Genomic DNA, 18,934 nt, shown 5'->3' on the forward strand with positions numbered 1-18,934 from the left:
TTTTGTAGAGATAGCTTCTTCCTTTGAACTGCTTCCTTCCTTTGGTTTTAAAACTTGTTCCAATCTTCTGTTTTTTTTTTTCATGTAATTTCTTTTAAAGGCTATTTTAAGTAGTTAATACGGTGCCTGCTTTTTGTATCAAGTATACCTTATGCGGATGTCTAAAGAAAAAGTTGTAATTCCACCAATACTCCCATCTCTTTCGAGGCAACCAGTGTGTATGCTGTTGAGGTTGTTGAAGACTTTTCTTCGTACTCAACACGCACTTGGGTTTTTCCGCACGTGGACTCATAACTAGTGGTGCTTAGTTAAGCTCCATTCTGGACTCAGAGGAATGCTAAGCCTCCTGAGGCGATGGTCTGGTGTTTACCTTGTGATTAGTGTATTGTGTCTCTGGGACTTGATACTGGTCTCTGCCAGAGAGAGACTCAGTTGCCTTCCATCCATCTGTTCTTGTTTCCGCTTAAATGAACTTTTCAAAATGTGCTCTTGAGTGCTGCACACTCACTCTGTGCAGAATGTCACCTCTGCTTTATTACCCTATAGCAGTTAACCCCCATCCATTCTGTATGTGTAGCTCTTACTGTCGCTCTTTGCTCACAGGAATGTAAATTCCATGGGGGGAGCCTCCGTTGTGGTCCCTGCTGTGGACCCAGAACCAATGGCGCAGAGTAGGCATGCAGTAAACTCATGTCAGGTGAAAAACTGAATGAAACCTGCCTCCCCCCCTCACCCCCCAAACTGAAATTACCTCAGTAACATTGTGAACAAGAGCTCAGTGGGGCTTTTTGACATTGAATGAGTAGGTCCAGTTAGCCTAACACAAATGCCAGCTCCCTTCCTGGTGCCTGCAGGGAAATTGCTGGCCTCTGTCATCTAATTATACTTGACAGAATGCTCTAGTGGAGATTTAATGCTAAATGGTTGCCTGAAGATTAGTGCCATAAAAATGTTACAGTGATAGGAAATGTAATCCCTAGCTGTAATAACAGCTTTACGGTCTTTGCAGGTTTAAAAATGCTGTTTGCCTAGTCCTGTTTTGAATGCTGATTAAATAAGTTTGGATTGGTTAAATTACTTGTTTTCTCCGCCTTTAATTGTTTAGGAATTGACAAAATTGGAACATTGGTGTTTGCTCTTCTGTCAGTGATCTCCATGGGGCTTAATTAATACTGCGTAAAAATAAATACAAGTTACCAAAAATATTTCCAGTGTCTTATAAACTAGAACTAGAGAATCTTTAAGGAAGAAAGGTTTTGGCTAATTTTGTTTTACTATTATGACATTCATTTCTTATTTAAAATCTAGGTGTGGTACAGATGCTTAGCAGAAAAGTGAATATTAACAGTATCAACCAAAAGTTCCAGCAGGTCATTCTGCCCTTTCTTTGAAAGAGGGTCATAGGGATTTTCTGCTGAAGGGATTTAAAATTGCTAACAGGTGTTAGAGGATTGGAGATGATTGTCTGAAGTAGATCTTTAAGATTGCACTGGATTTGGAGAAGTGTTTGTGGGGGCCAGGGGCAGTGGGACAAGACAGGGTGGCACTTAGCTGACGGCTTGGCCTTTTCATACTGATGTCAGTAGAATGCTGCCAAGGCTTCATATGTACAGAACCTGGCAGATGCTTGTTCAACTCCATTCTGGATTCCAGAGAATGCTAAGCCTCCCAGGTGATGGTCTGGAACCCACCTTTGTGACCAGTGCCCTGTGCTTCAGGGATGTGATAGTAATCTCCTCTGGAGGTACTGAATTGGTCTGCAACAGCAGAGTCTCATTCTTCACACACACAGAAGAGACACAGGGAGAGCAGTGCTGATCTGACAGGAACCACTGAAGAGGAAACTGTCTTCAAAATGTCCTCTATCTTTACTTGATGGTTGTAATTTTACACTTTATCCTTTTTGCTTCAGACTCAGAGAATGGAATGTTTTAAGCCTTTAAAATTAAAATTTATATTAATAGATCTGTTAGTTAAGCTCACAGCGGAAATAAAATAAGTCACAGAAGGAAACATTATATTAATTACAGCATTATTATTATTATTATTTTTGAGACAGGGGCTCTCACACCAGGCTGAAGTGCAGTGGTGTAATCTCAGCTCACTGCAACCTCTGCTGCCTCAGTTCAAGTGATCCTCCTGCCTCAGCCTCCTGAGTAGCTGGAGCAGTCAAATGCCAGCATGCGCAGGTGTGCACCACATGCCACTGGCTAATTTTTATATTTTTAGTAGAGATAGGGTTTCTCCATATTGGCCAGGCTGATCTGTAACTCCTGACTTCAAATGATCCACCTACCTCGGCCTCCCAAAGTGCTAGGATTACAGGCATGAGCCACTGCACCCAGCCCAGCACTATTTGTAATAATGAATTTTTTTTTTTTTAATTAGGCAGAGTCTCGCTCTATGACCCAGGCTGGAGAGCAGTGGCATGATGGCTCACTGCAACCTCTGCCTCCTGGGTTCAAGCAGTTTCTCCTGCCTCAACCTCCCAAGTAGCAGGGATTACAGGCACCTGCCACTACATGTGGCTTTTTTTTTTTTTTTTTTTTTGTATTTTTAGTAGAGATGAGGTTGGCCTCACCATGTTGGCCAGGCTGGTTTTGAACTTCTGACCTCAAGTGATCCGCCATCTCTACCTCACCATGTTGGCCAGGCTGGTTTTGAACTTCTGACCTCAAGTGGTCTGCCCACGTGGGCCTCCCAAAGTGCTAGGATTACAGGTGTGAGCCACTGTGCCTAGCCAATAATGAAAAAATTTAAGACTCCTTAAATATTCAGCAGTAGATAGGAAATGGCTCAGTTATTCAATATCAATTTGATAAAATGTATACTGTGAAAAACAATTACAAAGATCATGTAGAACAAGTAAAAACACGAAAAATGAAAGGTATTATCAGAAATGAGAAAATATGAAATGTATACTCTTTACAGCCATATGAAATATGTACATATATATAGACAAAATTGAAATGATTGACAAAAAAAGCTGTGTAATATTTTTAAAATACAGAACCTGACAGCATGCTTCTAAAATTAAGAGGGAAGAATGGAAGGCCAAGAATAGCTAAGATACTCCTGAAGAACAACTAGGCAAGGGGATTTTTCCTACCAGATGTCAAGCTTAATGTAAAGTGGTAATTAATGTGTTCTTTGGGCAAAGGAAGATTCAGATGGATCAGTGGGACCAAACGGAAAGCCCTAAATCAGATCTGCATGCATTGAAACAGACATGCCAGAGTCGGTATTGCAGCTCAGCGGGATGGGGGACAGCTTGGCAATGATGGGTGCTGGGATGCTTGGGTAGAAAAGTCACACACTTGAAAAATTATATGAGACTTCTATACTATACGTAATCACAAAGCAATCCCAGTGAATTAAAGATTAAATGTGAAATGTAGTACTTTTTACAATTTTAGGACTAATACAGGTGAAACTCACTAGCCTTGAATCCCTGGCCTAAAGAAAGATGTCTTATGACACAAAAAGCATTTATCATAAATGAAAAGATGGGTAAATGTGTCCACATTTAAGGTAAACAAAATGTTTCCTTATTAAAAGATACCATAGGCCAGGCTTGGTGGCTCACACCTATAATTCCAGCACTTTGGGAGGCTAGGTGGGTGGATCACTCCTGAACTCCTGATCACTTGAGGTCAGGAGTTTGAGACCAACCTGTCCAACATAATGAAAACCTGTCTCTACCAAAAAATACAAAACAATTAGTCAGGCATGGTGGTTCTCCTGCAGTCTCAGCTGCTGGGGAGGCTGAGACAGGAGAATCGCTTGAACCCTGGAGGTGGAAGTTGCAGTGAGATGAGATCCTGCCACTGCACTCCAACCTGGGTGGCAGAGTGAGACCCTGTCTCCAAAAAAAAAAAAAAAAAAAGATACCATAAATATAGTAATAATAAAAGCTGCAACCTGGAAGATTCGCCCCACATGTAGCCAACAGAAATTAATATCTGGGGCTGGGCATAGTGGCTCATGCCTATAATTCCTGTGCTTTGGGAGACCAAGGTAGGCACATCACTTGAGGCGAAGAGTTTGAGACCAGTTTGGCCAACATGGTGAAACTTCGTCTATACTAAAAATACGAAGTAAGCTAGGCATGGTGGCATGTACCTGTAATCCCAGCTACTCGAAGGCTGAGACAGGAATCACTTGAACTCAGGAGGTGCAGGTTGCAGTGAGTTGAAATCATAACACTACACTCCAGCCTGAATGACAGAGCAAGATTTCGTCTCAAAAAAAAAAAAAGTAGTGTCTGGATTAGATAATTGTCAATAAGAAAAAGACAAACCATTGTAAAATGGACAAAAGGCAAAAAAGGAATTTCCCAGAAGGGGAGATAAGAATGCCTTGTAAAAATGTGCAAAATTGCTGAAATCATTTAGTAACCAGAAAATTATAAATTCATAGCACACTGAAATATCGTTTCACAGACATGAGTTTTTTTTTGTTTTTTTTTTTTTTTTTTTTTTTTTTTTGGAGACGGAGTCTCACTCTGTTGCCCAGGCTGGAGTCAGTGGCATGATCTTGGCTCACTGCAGCCTCCACCTCCCAGGTTCAAGCGATTCACATGCCTCAGCCTCCCAAGTAGCTGGGGTTACAGGCGTATACCATCACGTCTGGCTAAGTTTTGTATCTTTAGTAGAGGCGAGTTTCAACCAGTCTGGTCTCGAGCTCCTCCTCTTGTGATCTGCCCACCTCGGCCTCCCAAAGTGCTGGGATTACAGATGTGAGCCACCGTGCCCGGCCTCAGACATCAGATTTTAATTTTTTAAAGAGGTTATAGAAGCACAAACTATCATATACTTAATACTGGAGGGCTGTATCTTTAATGAGGCTCTTTGGAAAAGAACTTTGTGTTACCTCCTAGTTTATTATGCTAGAGAAACATGAATGTGTACAGTAGGAGACTGGTACGAGAATGTTTGTAGCAGCATAGTTTTTGATAACAAAAACTTAAACCACGTCCTCTGATGGAAGAATAGAGTCATATATTGTAGTGTCTTCAAGTGGATACTATACAGCAGTGAGAGTAAATAAATGATAGTCATGTTGGTCATAATCTGGAGGAGCCGCAAAATGATGTTGAGAAAAGTCACTGGAGAACATACAGTATGATTTCAATTATATAAAGTTTACAAACAGGTAAAAATTAATAAATCGCTTGGGGATGACTGGAAAAACTAAAGAAAAAAGGGAATGTTTAATGCATAATTCCGAATAGTGGTTACTTTTGGGAGATGAGGGAAGAGAAACAGCTTCAGAGATACTAGAATTATTGCATTTCTTTTTGTTTGTTTGTTTGTTTTGAGACGGAGTTTCACTCTTGTTGCCCAGGCTGGAGTGCAGTGGTGCGATCTCGGCTCACCGCAACCTCCGCCTCCTGGGTTCAGGCAATTCTCCTGCCTCAGCCTCCCGAGTAGCTGGGATTACAGGCACATGCCACCATGCCCAGCTAATTTTTTGTATTTTTAGTAGAGAAGGGGTTTCACCATGTTGACCAGGATGGTCTCGATCGCTTGACCTCGTGATCCACCCGCCTTGGCCTCCCAAAGTGCTGAGATTACAAGCTTGAGACACTGCGCCCAGCCAAATTATTGCATTTCTTAAGCTAATTGATAGATACATGGGTGTTTGATTTATTATGCTTATATTGTCTTATATCTTCTAAGTACCGTTGTATTTGTGTTTTCAAAATACTTATCAAAATAAGCAAAAATAATCTGAAACTTAATCTTTTCTTATTTTCCTTGATTCCAACACAGACATCTTGTCTTATGTTTTTTTTTTTTTTTTTTTGACTGAACTTCGGAATTAGACAACTGCTTACTTTTGTGTTAAATAGTTTAGAAGGTCAGATGGGCCAGATGCAGTGACTTGTGCCTATAATCTCAGCACTTTGGGAGGCCAAGGCAGGAGAATCACTTGAGCTCAAAAGTTTGGGATCAGCCTGGGCAACATAGTGAAACCTTGTCTCTGTTTAAAAAAAAAAAAAAAAAAAAAAAAAAAAGGTCAGGTTGCTTTTTAAGATAAAGGAGGCTGGGCATCATGGCCCACACTTATAATCTCAGCATTTTTGGAGGCTAATGCGGGCGGATCACTTGAGGCCAGGAGTTCGAGACCAGTCTGACCAACATAGCAAAATCCCGTCTCTACTAAAAATACAAAATTAGCCATAATTTTGTAATCCCAGGCTGCTCGGGAGGCTGAGACAGGCAAATTGCTTGAATCTGGGAGGCAAAGGTTGCAGTGAGCTGAGATCATGCCACTGCACTCCAGCCGGGGTGTCAGAGTGAGCTTTTTCTCCAAAAAAATAAATAAATAAAAATAAAGAGCTGACTTTAGGAAATAAAAAGCAAGGGTGACTCAACATTGCAAAGAAGTAGGTCATAGGGATTTATAGAGACTGGATGTTGTCGTTGGATTTATACAGATTAGGTTCACCATCCCTGTAAATGATCCCTGACAGTGATTTACTGTTGCTGCTCCCACTACCACTCATGATGCTAATAATGGGGAGATGCTATTTATTTCGAGTTTTATTGTGGACACAAGCCCTTCTCATGCCCACTTAGTCATGAGGAAAACAGAAGCTCAGGGTGCCCAGAACAGCATAGCCAGTTCTTGGCAGAGTTAGGATTTGAACCTAGGTCTTATCTGACTTTGGGTTTTGTGTTCTTAACCCTGTTACACTATACTGAGGCAGTCAGATGAGTTTAGCCTAAAGATCATATAAGGGGAGACAGGATAGATTCAGATGTCTGAAAAATAAATTCTAGAAGGGGTTGAGAATTTGTTCTGTGTTTCATACTAGAGGCAGTGGTGACAAACACAGGAAAACAGATTTATTCTCAGTGCTAGGAAGAATGTTTTAATTCTTAAGTCTCTCCAGCAGCTGTTTATTGCAGTGCGTCAGCGTCCATGACAAGGTAGGCTCTCAGCAAGTAGGTGGTCATTTCTTTCCTGAATGAAGAAATGAGGGAGGCTGGGGTGTGCATCCCCATCACTGAAACCAGAACAAGCAGACCCTGGGTATGCTTCTGTTTGGGCCACTGCAGAAAAGATCACTATGTGGGTTAGGAAGCTGGACTAAACACTTTAAGTCCTTTTCAACAAACACTCAGTTCCACCTATCTGACCCTAGTTAGGATTCTGGGTTTCTTAACCCAGTAGTAAATGTATTTGAACTTAATCTTTAGGAAGCCTTTTGAGCCTATACCAAAACCATTACAAAAACTGGATTGAATATTTTTGAGGATGGGACTTTTTTACTTCTGTATTCCTAGTGTTTGGCACATGCTGCATAATCATATGTAGCATATAATTAGTGTGAACTAAATCTGCATTGAATGAATTACTCTGGAGAGAAAAACATACTGTGGAAGAGGCAAACCAACTAGGGCAATGAGGATGTGGTGTTGTAGAGACTTAAAAAATGGATTATGCTGGGCACAGTGGCTCCCACCTATAATCTAGCATTTTGGGAGGCTGAGGCAGGAGGATTGCTTGAGCTCAGGAGTTCAAGACTAGCCTGGGCAACTTAGTGAAACCCCATCTCTGCCAAAATAAAAAAAATTGCCAGGCTTAATGACTTGTGCCTGTAGTCCCAGCTACTCAGGAGGCTGAGGCATATGGATCATTTGAGCCAGGAGGTTGAAAGGATCAAGCAGTAAGGAAGAGATAGCTGTCATTGTGATTTTTATGATTGTTAACTATCCTACAGGTTTTATTTATTTTATTATTTATTTATTCATTATTTTGAGACAGGGTCTCTGTCTGTCACCCAGGCTAGAGTGCAGTGGCACGAACCCGACTCACTGCATTCTCTGCCTCCTGGGTTCCAAGTGATTCTTGTGCCTCAGCCACCCAAGTGGCTTGGACTGTGGGCACCCACCACCACACATGGCTAAGTTTTATATCAGATAGATAGATAGATAAATTTTTTTTTTTTTGAGACAGAGTCTCACTGTGTCACCCAGGTTGGAGTTCAGTGGCACAATCTGGGCTCACTGCAACATCCGCCTCTTGGGTTCAAGTGATTTTCCTGCCTCAGTCTCCAAAGTAGCTAGGACCTACAGTTGCACGCCACCATGCCCAGCTGACTTTTGCATTTTTTAGTTAGAGATGGGGTTTCACCATGTTGGTCAGGCTGGTCTCAAACTCCTGACCTTGTGATCTGCCTACCTCAGTGTCGCCAATTCTTGGGATTACAGGCGTGAGCCACTGTGCCTGGCCTGTATTTTATGCATTTTAGTAGAGACAGGGTTTCACCATGTTGGCCAGGCTGGTCTCAAACTCCTGGCCTCAAGTGATCCATCTGCCTTGGCCTCCCAAAATACTGGGATTACAGGCATGAGCCACAGTGCCCAGCCTAGGTGTTAAGTATTTTTAAAAATTTATTTTGTCAATGCCTACTGCATCAAGGGGAAAAACAAGGACATTCTGTTTGACTTTCTAAAAGTAAGTTTTAGCCAGGCACAATGGCTTATGCCTGTAATCCCAGCACTTTGAGAGGTCAGCACAGGTGTATCACTTGAGCCCAGGAGTTTTAGAGACCAGCCTGGCCAGCATGGTGAAACCCTGTCTCTATATAAAATACAAAAATTAGCTGGTCATGGTGTCATGTGCTTATAGTCCCAGCTACTTGGGAGGCTGAGGTAGGAGGATCACTTGAGCCTGGGAGACAGAAGTTGCAGTGAGCCTTGATCACACCACTGCACTCCAGCCTGGGCAACAGAGCGAGATCCTGTCTCACAAAACAAAATGTAAATTTTGGTTTTCATTGTTATATCCCTGAGCAGTGACACCTTTTTGCCTGTGACACTGGTAGCCACCAGAAAGTACAATGAGTAACCCATCAATAATTAATTGACCTGTCAGAAGGCTAGTGTGGAACTGTTTTTTTCCTCTGTAAAGTCAGTTATCATGAACGTGAGCAAGAAGCACTTTATGTACATGATAAATTAGTACAATATAATGATGGAAAGCTTCCACTACCCCTTGGCTTCATGACAGGAAGTGTGTGTGGATGCTTGCCTACATAGCTCACTCAGTGTTCTCCATAAACCCATGTGTTTGTAGCCTGAAAGAGATGCAAATAATTTCACTCGGATCTTTGAGCTAATTCAGTCTTATTTTCCCCACAGACCAGAGTGAACTCGGAGCAGGAACACTTCCTCATTGTACCTTTTGGGCTTCTTTATAGTGAAGTGACTGCATCCAGTTTGGTAAGAACGTCCTTCTCTTTGGCAGCTTTTATGTGCAGGTCATATTAGCTGGGCCTGGTGGGGCGCACCTATAGTCCCAGATACTTAGGAGGCTGAGGTGGGAAGACTCTATGAACCTGGGAGGTGGAGGCTGCACTGAGCCAAGATTGCACCACTGCACTCCAGCCTGAGTAACAGAGCCAGACACTGTCTCAAAAAAAAAAAAAAAAAAAAAAAAAAAAGAAAAGAAAAATGAAGTCCTCTTGATATTTTAATTTTTTGTTTATTTATTTTCAGGTTAAGATCAATCTACAAGGAGACATAGTAGATCGTGGAAGCACTAATCTGGGAGTCAATCAAGCTGGCTTCACCTTACACTCTGCAATTTACGCTGCACGCCCCGACGTGAAGTGCGTTCTGCACATTCACACGCCAGCAGGGGCTGCGGTGAGTGGCTGTCCTGGTAGGATCTCAAGTTTAAAGCTGCTCAGTTAGAGGCGCTGCACATTTCCTCTGAATTGCCCTTCCTTGTTTATAGTCAGTATAACTAATTTTGTGGAATCTAACAAAAAAGTTTTACTATTAAGTTTGACATTCTTAAAATAATTTTTTTCCCTTTTAAGGGATCCATATATCCCATTTAATATTGTAAAACATGTAATAAGTCTGAAAATGCCTGTTAGATTTAACCATTAGGAAATTATGGCTGGACCTGGTGGCTCATGCCTAATCCAACACTTCGGAATGCTGAGGTGGGAGGATTGCTGAGCCGAGGAGTTAGAGACCACCCTGAGCAACATAGTGAGACCCCGTCTCTACAAAAAAATTTTAAAATTTACCAGGTATGGTGGTGCATGCCTGTAGTTCCAGCTACTTGGGAGGCTGACGTGGGAACATGTTTTGCGCCAAGGAGGTTGAGGTTTCAGTGAGCTATGACCATGCCACTGAACTCTAGCCTGGGTGACAGAGTAAGACCTTGTCTCAACAAAAATTAAATAACAGTAAATAAAAGAAAATTGTAAACACTTGAGGGAGAGGTAGGTAAGATTTCAGGGTGTTGAAGACTGGGGAAGTGCACAATGTGGCGATAAGCAGGCACCTTTTAGAGAAGAAGAATGGGCAAAGAAGGAGAGGCAAGCCAGGGTGGGGGGTGGAGGGTGCTGTGGACTCAGGAAGGGTTTTTAGGGTGCAGGAGAGTTGAACATGAGGACAGTCTGTGGGGATAAGCTGGGGAAAGGGAGAGGGTGAGGCCTAGAAACCAACCTGTCCAGCTCTCCCAGCCGTCCAGTGGGACCCGTTCTGGATTGTGATGGGGAGAAGAAGAAAAGGAGCGGCTGGGGGAAGAGACATAGGCAGTGCAGGCTCTTGTGAGGCTTGGCTTCCCAGCTGCTCGGGAACCCTCTTCAGCTGTGCACCAAGCCTTGTCCCTTCTGGTGTGAATGGGCCACCCTGACAAAGTCCCAAACCCCTCCTTGTGAAAGCAGACATGCGGGCTATTTGCTCAGTGTCATGTGAAAGCACAGTACTTGAGAAGCAGGCTTTTTATCACCTATTTTATATAAGTACTTTTTGGGTGTAATTGTACAGCAGATGACCTCATTGATTCAGTTATGCTGTATTGATCTTGTTTTTGTGTTTTTTTTTTTTTTTTTTTTTGAGATCGAGTCTTGCTCTGTAATGTGGACTGGAGTGCATTGGGCACAGTCTCAGCTCACTGCAACCTCTGCCCCTCGGGTTCAAGTGATTCTCTTACCTTGCCCTCCCAAGTAGCTGGAACTACAGGTGCAAACCACCATGCCTTGCTGATTTTTGTGGTTTTGGTAGAGATGGGATTTCACCATGTTGGTCAGGCCGGTCTTGAACTCCTGACCTCAAGTGATTTGCTCGCCTCGGCCTCCCAAAGTGCTGGGATTACAGGTGGGAGCCACCACTCCCAACCTGATGTTTTAATGTCTTGTGTGCTGGATTATTTAGTTGAATATTTTCCCTAGTATATTTCACTTTGAACATGTCTTATGTCAACATCGTGGTTTTATTAGATACATTATTGTGTGAATGATACGATTTTTTTTTCCTGAAAGAATGCATGTCACTCCAGCCACTAAAATGTTTATGGATTTTTAAGAACCATTAAAGGTACCTTTGACAGTATGGTTATGAATAGCTATCATGTAATGTGTTTTTGTTTGTATTTTTTTGAGATAGGGTCTCATTCTGTCGCCCAGGCTGGAGTGCAGTGGCACGATCTTGGCTCACTGCAACTTCCACCTCCCAGGTTCAAATGATTCTCTCACCTCAGCCTCCGCAGTAGCTGAGACTACAGGTGTGTGTCACCACACCCTGCAAATTTTTGTATTTTTTGGTGGAGACAGGGTTTCACCATGTTGACCAGGCTGGTCTCCAACTCCTTACTTCAAGTGATCTGCCTGCCTCAGCCTCCCAAATTCCTGAATTTGTGGGCATGAGTCACTGTACTCAGCCTGTTTTAAAGATTATCAAAATATTTTTGCTTGGTAAGGAAATTTCTACTTGTTTGAGAGCTGATACTATGCAAGGAGTTAAATATGGTAGTATCTTTTTAGATTAACTTTTCTCTATCGAATTGTTGTGCCTAAAGTTAGTTTTTGAATCTTTGGAGCATGTTGATCTAGGGTCATAATGTTGCTGTCTGTAGGCCTTGTCTTTAGAAAACCTTCAAAAATGGCATATTCTGAGGCCACTTTGGGGAATTTTAGGAAACTTAAGGACTATATGAACACTTAGATTTTTCTCTTTGAGACTGAATTTTACTTACATACATGTAGAGAAATTATTTAAGTGTACCAAACTTGTATAAATTTGCTTTCATCTAATTTTTAGGTGTTTCCGTCTTATCTACAACCTAAGATAAAAAGTACACAAAAACTTCAGAGCACTTGGAAAACCTCTTCCTTTTTTTTTTTTTTTTTTTTGCCCAGGCTGGCTTCAAATTCCTGGGTTCATGATTCGTCCTGCCACAGCCTCTTGAGTAGCCTCTTGACTATACAGGTTCATTTCGTCACACCTGGCTAATTTAAAAATATTATTTGTAGTGGCGGAGGTCTTCCTGTGTTGACTCTGAACTTCTGGGCTCAGGCGATCCACCTGCCTTAGCCTCTTGAGTAGTTGGGATTACAGGTTTGAGCCACCATACCTGACTGGAAGCCTTCTTTTGAAATTCATTCAGTGCAAGGAGTCTGTGGTGTGCTCCTTGCATTAGACACAGTGCTCATTGTATAAGTAAATCTAGGTTTATACAGCATTTATAATCAGTGAGAAAAAGCCTAGAAAGATGTGGATTTTCTTTTGAGGCTCTGCCCGTTTAGTGATAGCTTTTGTTTTTAAGTGTGAATTGTTAGCACTGGAAGTCAAGTTTTTTTACCTTAAGTTCGTAGATTGATTTATTTTCAAGAAGACAACAAAATAAACATTTCCCTTCACATTTTACTTCTGTGAGGAAAGTATTTACCATGTCATCAGTCATTGTGTAACCCTGGCTTTTCCTTCCTCATGACGACCATTTGGTCTAGGTCTCTGCGATGAAATGTGGCCTCTTGCCAATCTCCCCGGAGGCGCTTTCACTTGGAGAAGTGGCTTATCATGACTACCACGGCATTCTGGTGGATGAAGAGGAAAAAGTTTTGATTCAGAAAAGTCTGGGACCTAAAAGCAAGGTCAGTAGGCCTCTAATCTGGTATTTAAATTACAGCAGAAAGAAGAATAAAGCAAAGGACCAGTCTTCTTGCCCAGCTTCATAGAGCACTCCCGTTTCTTCTCAGGTTCTTATTCTCCGGAACCACGGGCTTGTGTCAGTTGGAGAGAGCGTTGAGGAGGCCTTCTATTACATCCATAACCTTGTGGTTGCCTGTGAAATCCAGGTAGGGGACAGTCATTCTAATCGCTGTTTATTTAGATGTGTCTGGGGTTCACATAGACTTTATGATTTTTGTCAAGTAGGAGAGGAGTCTTTGAGCAATCTCTTTGCCAAATATAAGCTTATGGATTTGGGACTTGATCAGGACGAATGCTGTTTTGCTGATTTAAGTTGGCAAAGGATTACTGGACTTTTCATTTCTAATTTCTTTGTTTTCCAATATGTCAGTCACTACCGTTTATGGAGAACTGGTGTGTGCCAGGCCTGGCGTCAGGTGCTTAGCGCATGTCATTTCATGCATGATATCACGTGACCCCCACAGCACTCTCTCTGAAAAAGCAGGCATAGAGAAGTAGATACTGAGAGACTTGCCTGCGTCTTAACAGCCATGAGTGCCTTTCCGCTCTGTCAGCTCTTAGTTCACATTCTCCCCTCTGCTTCTTGACTTAAGTCTGTTGGGTAGTGAGGTCCCAGGTCCTTTGTAGGATCCTGAAAGATGCTCTGTTTTCTCATTTCTCTGCCAACTTTGGGTGCCCAATGTATTTTTTTTTTCCTCATAACATTCTTGTAGTAAGTGCCCAATATTTTTGTCATGCTAAAGAAAAAATTCTGAAAAAGTAACTTTGTGATCAGTCTATCACTATCCATTCTATATTTTTCATTCTTACACTCTAGAGATTTGTTTTTTTTTTTTTTTGAAACCTGAATTTTTTTATTCAAGTCATCTCATCCTCTTGATCTCAGTAAAGAATTGAAGCCGTGGTGTGTGTTTGTTTTGGAAAAGGTTCGAACTCTGGCCAGTGCAGGAGGACCAGACAACTTAGTCCTGCTGAATCCTGAGAAGTACAAAGCCAAATCCCATTCCCCAGGCTCTCCAGTAGGGGAAGGCACGGGATCGCCTCCCAAGTGGCAGATTGGTGAGCAGGAATTTGAAGCCCTCATGCGGATGCTTGATAATCTGGTAAGAATGGTGCCACCACTTGGTGATAAACCTTTTGTTTTAAAAGCACCAGTGTTTGTGTTCTCATAGCAAGTGAGATTGCTGTCTTTTTGCAGTATCTGAATGTTTTCACCCTCAGAATCATGAAGAAGCACTAGGGTTGTTTAACTTCTAAGGTAAATTGCAGTAAAATATAGAGGTGAAAGTTTCTGGTATCATTTTCTTTTCTTTTCTTTCTTTTTTTTTTTTTTTGAGACTGAATCTCCCTCTGTCGCCGAGTCTGGAGTGCAGTGATGTGATCTCGGCTCACTGCAGTCTCCGCTTCCCAGGTTCAAGCGATTCTCCTGCCTCAGCCTCCCAAATAGCTAGGACTACAGGCACATGCTACCACACCTGGCTTATTTTTGCATTTTTACTAGAGATGGGGTTTCACTGTGTTAGCCAGGATGGTCTCTATCTCCTGACCTCATGATCCGCCCACCTTGGCCTCCCAAAGTGCTGGGATTGCAGGTGTGAGCCAGCACACCCAACCTATTTTGTGTTTTAAAGATGACCTTGTGTTTGGACTCAGTGGGGACAAGACCACAGAGAATTAATAGACTGCTGGATGACCAGCTGCGTCAGCTTAGTCCCCATCATCCCACAAGCAAGCGATAGAGGTGGGGCTTTTGAAATCAGTCAGTCAGGTATTTAGGCTTTTGTCTTAACAGGAGGTCCTAGCTGTTTGGGGCCAGGTTAGTGTGTTCCATGAATATCCACTCCCTGTCCCCCATGAGGGAGCCCCTGAGCTGCTTATTGCATGGTCCAGAAGGCGGGCTTGTGGGTCCTCTAGCGCACAGGGAAAGTGAGCCCACACTGTGATTCGAGGACACGCAGGATGTGTTCTGTGATACGGGATTGCCTTGAAGGATTTCACCCTTTTGCAAGGACTAGAGAGAAAACTTTATGTAGAAGGTAGCCCTTGGAAATGACCACAAAGAATAGGTAGGATCTTAGCTTGAGTTTGAAAGCCTGGAACAAAAAAATGGATTAAAAAAGATGAAGAGGCCACAGCACAGCTAAAGACATGGTAGTGGGGAGGTGGGGACATGCATTGTACGGCGTGCCTTTCAGGTTCATCTTAATTTCACCAGAATCGTTAGATAATCAGTTCCTAGAACTGTGTTAGAACACAGCCTTAGGGTCTTCATCCCACAGCCACATCCTCAGACACAGGGTTCTGGAGCAGATCCCTTCCATGCTGCACGCCAGACCTCTTAGATAGGGGTCACGATGGTCCATCCTAACGCCACATGACCTTACGAAGCATAGATGCGAGGACACGTCACTGTGGGGAGAGGAGGCTTCAGAGGGGCCAGTGTCCTTGTGTGCTGCCAGGCAGTACTGGACAAGTATGCACATTCCAGCCTAAGACAGGTGTGGCCCTTGGATCACAGATCACAGATGAGATGGGTGGCTTCAGGATGCAGTAAGTTTAACTTACCTGAAGATTTTGGAATAAAAAGAATTCATGTGGCCGGGCGCGGTGGCTCAAGCCTATAATCCCAGCACTTTGGGAGGCCGAGGCGGGTGGATCACGAGGTCAAGAGATTGAGACCATCCTGGTCAACATGGTGAAACCCCGTCTCTACTAAAAATACAAAAAATTAGCTGGGCATGGTTGCGCGTGCCTGTAATCCCAGCTACTCAGGAGGCTGAGGCAGGAGAATTGCCTGAACCCAGGAGGTGGAGGTTGCGGTGAGCCGAGATCGTGCCATTGCACTCCAGCCTGGGTAACGAGCGAAACTCCGTCTTAAAAAAAAAAAAAAAAAAAAAAGAATTCATAAATCTGATTTGGGCTATGCAAAAATGTTCTTACTGAAATTCTTTGCACTTGGGAAGAATATTGTCCTCTAGAAAGAAAGAACTGAGAGTTTTCTGCCTGGGCGTAATAGTCACAGGAGTAGACTCAGAGACAGAGAAGGCAGAGTCTAGCATAACCTTTGAGTTCATGTAATCAATAAGATTGATGGCGTTAATTGACTGTCTACTGGTGAATCATGAACAGGACACAGTTCTTGCCCTCAGAAGTTTATGACCTAAGAAGAGAGATGGATAAACTAATCCCAAATGAGCCCTGCCCCTGTGATCTGCGAAGTCATAAGCATGATGAGAGCTTGCAGGCAAAGATGGGTGCCGATTGGTCAAGGAAGTAGGGAGAGGAGCAAAAGCTCACAAAGAAGGCTGAATAAGCAGTTAGAATTGGGTGGCCAGCCTGGGTAGTGAGGCTGCAGGGAATTCAGAGCTGGAGAAAGCTTGAGAGTGGGGCAGCCATACCCTAGGTGTGTGCATCAGGAGCCAGGTCATTTGGCATGGCTGTGCAAAGTGGGGAGGCTGGGGTTAGCCCAGTCACACCAGCCCTACCTCCTGGTAAACACAGCAACATTTCACTGCTCTTCTACCTAAAGTCAGGTAAGGAAGGGGAGAGAAGAGATCACAGTGCACAGCAGCCACCACAGATGCAGAAAGCGCATCCTAGAAGGCGAAGAGGGGGAAGTCAAAATCAGGCAGAAACTGAGTTGGTAGGGAAAGAAGATAAAGGAGAATAATTAGTAAGTAAAACATTGATTGCAAAAAGTATGATGAATGTTCATTCAGTGTCCTTAATGTGCACAGATTACTTGTTTTAATATTAGAAGGCCATATAGTTTATAAGATAAAAGCTAGTTCCATTTTGGCTGGGCGCAGTGGCTCATGCCTGTAATCCCAGCACATTGGGAGGCTGAGGCAGGTGGATCATGAGGTCAGGAGTTCAAGACCAGCCTGACCAACGTGGTAAAGCCCTGTCTCTACTAATCATGCAAAAATTAGCCAGGCGTGGTGAGGCACTCCTATAATCCCAGCTACTCAGGAGGGTGAGACAGGAGAATCACTTGAATCGGGGAGGCGGAGGTTGCAGTGACCGAGATTGTGCCACTGCACCATTCGACCCTGGGCTACAGAGAGAGACTCTGTCTCAAAAAAAGAAAGAAACTAGACAGCAATCACTAATCATAGTCCATGTTTTAATTTAGCATCAGGATTGTGTTGTTTGCTAATAAATGAGTAGGGTAGAGAACAGTTGTCAATTTCCACACTATAATACGTATTTCAGCTGAGCACAGTGGCTCATGCCTATGATCCCAGCACTTCAGGAGGCTGACGTGGAAGACCAGGAGCTTAAGACCAGCCTGGGCAACATCGAGAGACTCCTCTCCAGGAAAAATAAAAGAGTTCTTAAAAAGAGAGAGATACTTCATTTGAACTTTTACAGTTAGAAAAAAATGCTAAATTGTTCCCCCCCCAAAAAAAACTCAAGATATAATTTCAGTTTCTTAAACAAGGAGCAAATCCATATATTTCCTTCCCCCCTCCCCTCCCCCTCCCCTCCCTCCCCCTCCCCTCCTTTCCCCTCCCCTTCTCCTTCCTTCCCCTCACCCCCCCTTCCCTTCCCGCTTTCCTCCTTTCCCCTCTCTCTCCCCTCCCCTCCCCCTCCCCTTCTCCTCCCCTTCTCCTCCCCTCCCCACCATGATGAGCTAGGATCTCATCATGTTGCCTAGGCTTAAGCAGTCCTCCCACCTCAGCCTCCCAAAGTGTTAGGATTACAGGTGTAAACTACCACACCTGACCGAAATTCCTGTTTTTAACTATAAGCCAGATAGTAGTTCTAAGGTCTGAGTTACTTCTGATTTTGGTTTAACACCATTTAAAGGGGAAGAATAAAGAAAAATCAATATGGTGTCAGGATAAAATAATGTTGATGAGTCCTGGGTGGTTTATTCTGAAATAATGGAGATTACTCAGAGTCCTGGCTCTTTAAGCAAGAAGAAACTTAAGAACTGTTGGTTATCTGCAGATAGTCTTTTTATGGCTGAGTCATTATCTTTCATTATTCCTTAACAAAGCATGCTCAGAAATGGAAAAACTGCCAATATAGATATTTACCTTATCTTTCTGAGAATAATTATGAAAATAAAACCCAAAACAACACCCATTTGTGATTTACCTTTTTGTAGGCCAGGCACAGTGGCTGATAGCTGTAATCCCAGCCCTTTGGGAGGCTGAGGCGGGCAGATCACTTGAGGTCAGAAGTTCAAGACCAGCCTGGCCAACATGGTGAAACTCCATCTCTACAAAAATTAGCTGGGCATGGTAGTGGGTGCCCGTAATCCCAGCTACTTGGAGGCTGAGGTGGAAGAATTGCTGGAACCCGGGAGGGAAAGGTTGCAGTGAGCTGAGATGAAGCCACAGCGCTCTAGCCTGGACGATAGAGCAAGACTCCATCTCAAAAAAAAAAAAAAAAAAAAAAAGTATCATGGGAGGCTGAGGTTGCAGTGAGCCAAGATGGCGCCTCTGCCCTCCAGCCTGGGCAACAAGCGAGACTCTGTCTCAAAAATAAATAAATAAAAATAAAAATAAAAAACTATATTGAAAGAGTGATTGGTAATGAAGGTGGCCCCCAAAGAAGAGCAGTACCCAGAGTGGGGAGAGAGGTTAGAGGACTGTTTCTAGAGTGCCACAGTCAACAGGGCACAGGCAGTGAAGGGTCTTATGTGTCTGGCCCCATGCAGTTCTTCCAAGTCCTAATTCTCCTGTGATGTATTATGAAGGTGCTGTGAGTGACTTGGTTCAGGTATTAATCTGTAGCAGACAGCTCTTCAGCATCCCTTGTATTACCTCTCTGTGCCATGCAATAAATCACTGCAGACCTGGCAGCTTCAAACAGCAGCCATTTATTTCACAGCTTCTGTGGGGCAGGAGTCCGGGCACAGCAAACTCAACCTAGCGTCTCATAAAGGCTGCATTCAGGGTGTTGACTAGTGTTGGGTTCTCATTAGGAGGCTTGACTCAGAGGATCCACGTCCAGGC

General features: G+C 43.2%; 1 protein-coding gene across 8 annotated transcripts in view; it reads left to right on the plus strand.

The window, feature by feature from the left end:
* Nucleotides 1-18,934, plus strand: part of ADD1 (adducin 1) — a 78,887-nt gene that overhangs the window by 42,221 nt on the left and 17,732 nt on the right. For all 8 annotated transcript variants that reach the window (XM_039468328.2, XM_039468324.2, XM_039468330.2 and 5 more), the window contains exons 5-9: nt 9,156-9,236; nt 9,513-9,662; nt 12,764-12,907; nt 13,013-13,111; nt 13,892-14,068. In XM_039468328.2, coding sequence (XP_039324262.1) covers nt 9,156-9,236; nt 9,513-9,662; nt 12,764-12,907; nt 13,013-13,111; nt 13,892-14,068 — 651 coding nt within the window. The remainder of the gene's footprint in view (nt 1-9,155; nt 9,237-9,512; nt 9,663-12,763; nt 12,908-13,012; nt 13,112-13,891; nt 14,069-18,934) is intronic.

The sequence above is a fragment of the Saimiri boliviensis genome, chromosome 3 (assembly GCF_048565385.1).
Source record: "Saimiri boliviensis isolate mSaiBol1 chromosome 3, mSaiBol1.pri, whole genome shotgun sequence".
NCBI classification, from domain to species: domain Eukaryota; kingdom Metazoa; phylum Chordata; class Mammalia; order Primates; family Cebidae; genus Saimiri; species Saimiri boliviensis.